The 1,566-nt window shown below is 42.7% G+C and overlaps 1 protein-coding gene across 1 annotated transcript; it reads right to left on the bottom strand.

Moving 5' to 3' along the window:
• Positions 1-205: 205 nt before the first annotated feature.
• LOC148938815 (uncharacterized) lies at positions 206-535 on the bottom strand. The gene has a single exon (XM_089107515.1). It carries the CDS (start codon positions 533-535, stop codon positions 206-208), a length of 330 nt encoding a protein of 109 aa, XP_088963641.1.
• Positions 536-1,566: the final 1,031 nt, after the last annotated feature.

The following is a 1,566-nucleotide window of genomic DNA, read 5'->3' as shown; positions in this document are numbered from 1 at the left end:
GATATCGAAAGTCGATGACTTGCTCTATGATTTCAGTCCCCAGCTGGATATTCATCGGTGAGTTAGTGGTTGACATCGCTTTGGTTTTTGGGGCGTTGAAATGTAACCCAAACTACTCGGCTCTTTCAGCTAACTTGCATAAAAAGTCTTGAAGTTTGCTTTTGTCTTTCTCCATCAATCCAACATCGTCTGCAAAGTCGAGAACTTAGACTAGTTTGCCTGCAATTCTGATTCCATATCCATCAATTTGTCTGAATATGTAGTCCACTATGAGAATAGAGAGGAATGGAGACAATACGCATCCTTGTTTGACACCTGTCATCACTTTGAAATATCTTGTATTTCCTTCAGAGGTTGTCACGCAGCATTCCGGGTCTTCGTACATTGCCATGATAAGAATAACGAGCTTTTCAGGAATACCGTAGAGGATCAGGATCCTCCATAGTATTGGGCGTTCTATTGAGTCGAACGATTTTTCAAAGTCAACGAACAATAGATATAGACGTTCTCTCCACTCATTTGATTCTTCAAGCATGGTGCGCAGAGTGATCATCAGATCGGTGCAATATCTTTTTGGTCGGAAACCATGTTGCCCCTCGCGTAAATGCGGGTCTAAGGCAGCTTGAAGTCTTGTCAGGATGATTATGCAGAAGAGTTTTCTGGGTATCGAGAGGAGGTTGATGCCTCTGTAACTGCCACAGACTGTTGCGTCTCCTTTTTTGAACAATTTAACAATGGTTCCTGCTCTCCAGTCTTTGAAGACTTTTTCTTTTTGCCAGAGGAGGGAAAAGAAGCCTAGCCACACCGAAAGGGACCTACAGATTGATGAATTGAACATTTCTCCAGATATACGGTCACTATCCGGAGATTTTCCATTCTTCAGCTTATTCGAGGCTGAAAGGATCTCATTCGCCGTTGGCTCGTCTTCATTAATGAGGAGATCCAAAAATGGGCTGTCCGGAATATCTGGCGGAATAGAAGGGGACGGGCGGTTGAGAAGGCTTTCAAAGTAATCTGCCCATATATTTTTCCGGTCATCTAGATCGGTGAGCAGTCTTCAGTTTTCCTCTTTTACTGGTCCATCTTGTACGTTGGTCTTCCCAACGATTTCTTTAGTTAGGCGATACACAGCTCTCGTGTCACCACGTCGGGCTGCCTCTTCTGCAATTCTTGCTCTCTCATTGAGGTGCTGCTGCTTGTCTGATCTAGCACTTTTCTTCACTTCTCTGTCCATTTCTTTATACACTATATCTTTCATGACATCAGCAGAGGGATAATTACTGAGCATGCTCTGTTTTATTTTCTTGCGGTCTTCGATCAAGTCCCATGTCTTCTGGGATATCCACAGTTCTTTTATTGACTTTTTAAAGCCAAGAACTTCTTCAGCAGTTTCTGTGTAGTTTTGTTGTATAGTCGTCCACACTTTTTCTACGTCTTGTGGTAGATAAGCAAGTGCCTCGAATCTGTTCGAAAGTTTAATGCTGAATTGTCTCCTAACATCCTTGTCTCTGAGCTTCTTCACGTTGAAATTTCTAGGTAATTTTGTTGGTTGTCGAGATCTGTTGG

The sequence above is a fragment of the Artemia sp. Qi Xiang Cuo genome, unplaced genomic scaffold, assembly GCF_049724085.1.
Source record: "Artemia sp. Qi Xiang Cuo unplaced genomic scaffold, ASM4972408v1 HiC_scaffold_529, whole genome shotgun sequence".
NCBI classification, from domain to species: domain Eukaryota; kingdom Metazoa; phylum Arthropoda; class Branchiopoda; order Anostraca; family Artemiidae; genus Artemia; species Artemia sp. Qi Xiang Cuo.
This window is presented reverse-complemented; position numbering and strand designations above follow the sequence as displayed.

Excerpts from the sequence above, each read along its gene's own strand:
- LOC148938815 (XM_089107515.1), bottom strand. The coding sequence starts at position 535 with ATGCTTGAAGAATCAAATGAGTGGAGAGAACGTCTATATCTATTGTTC.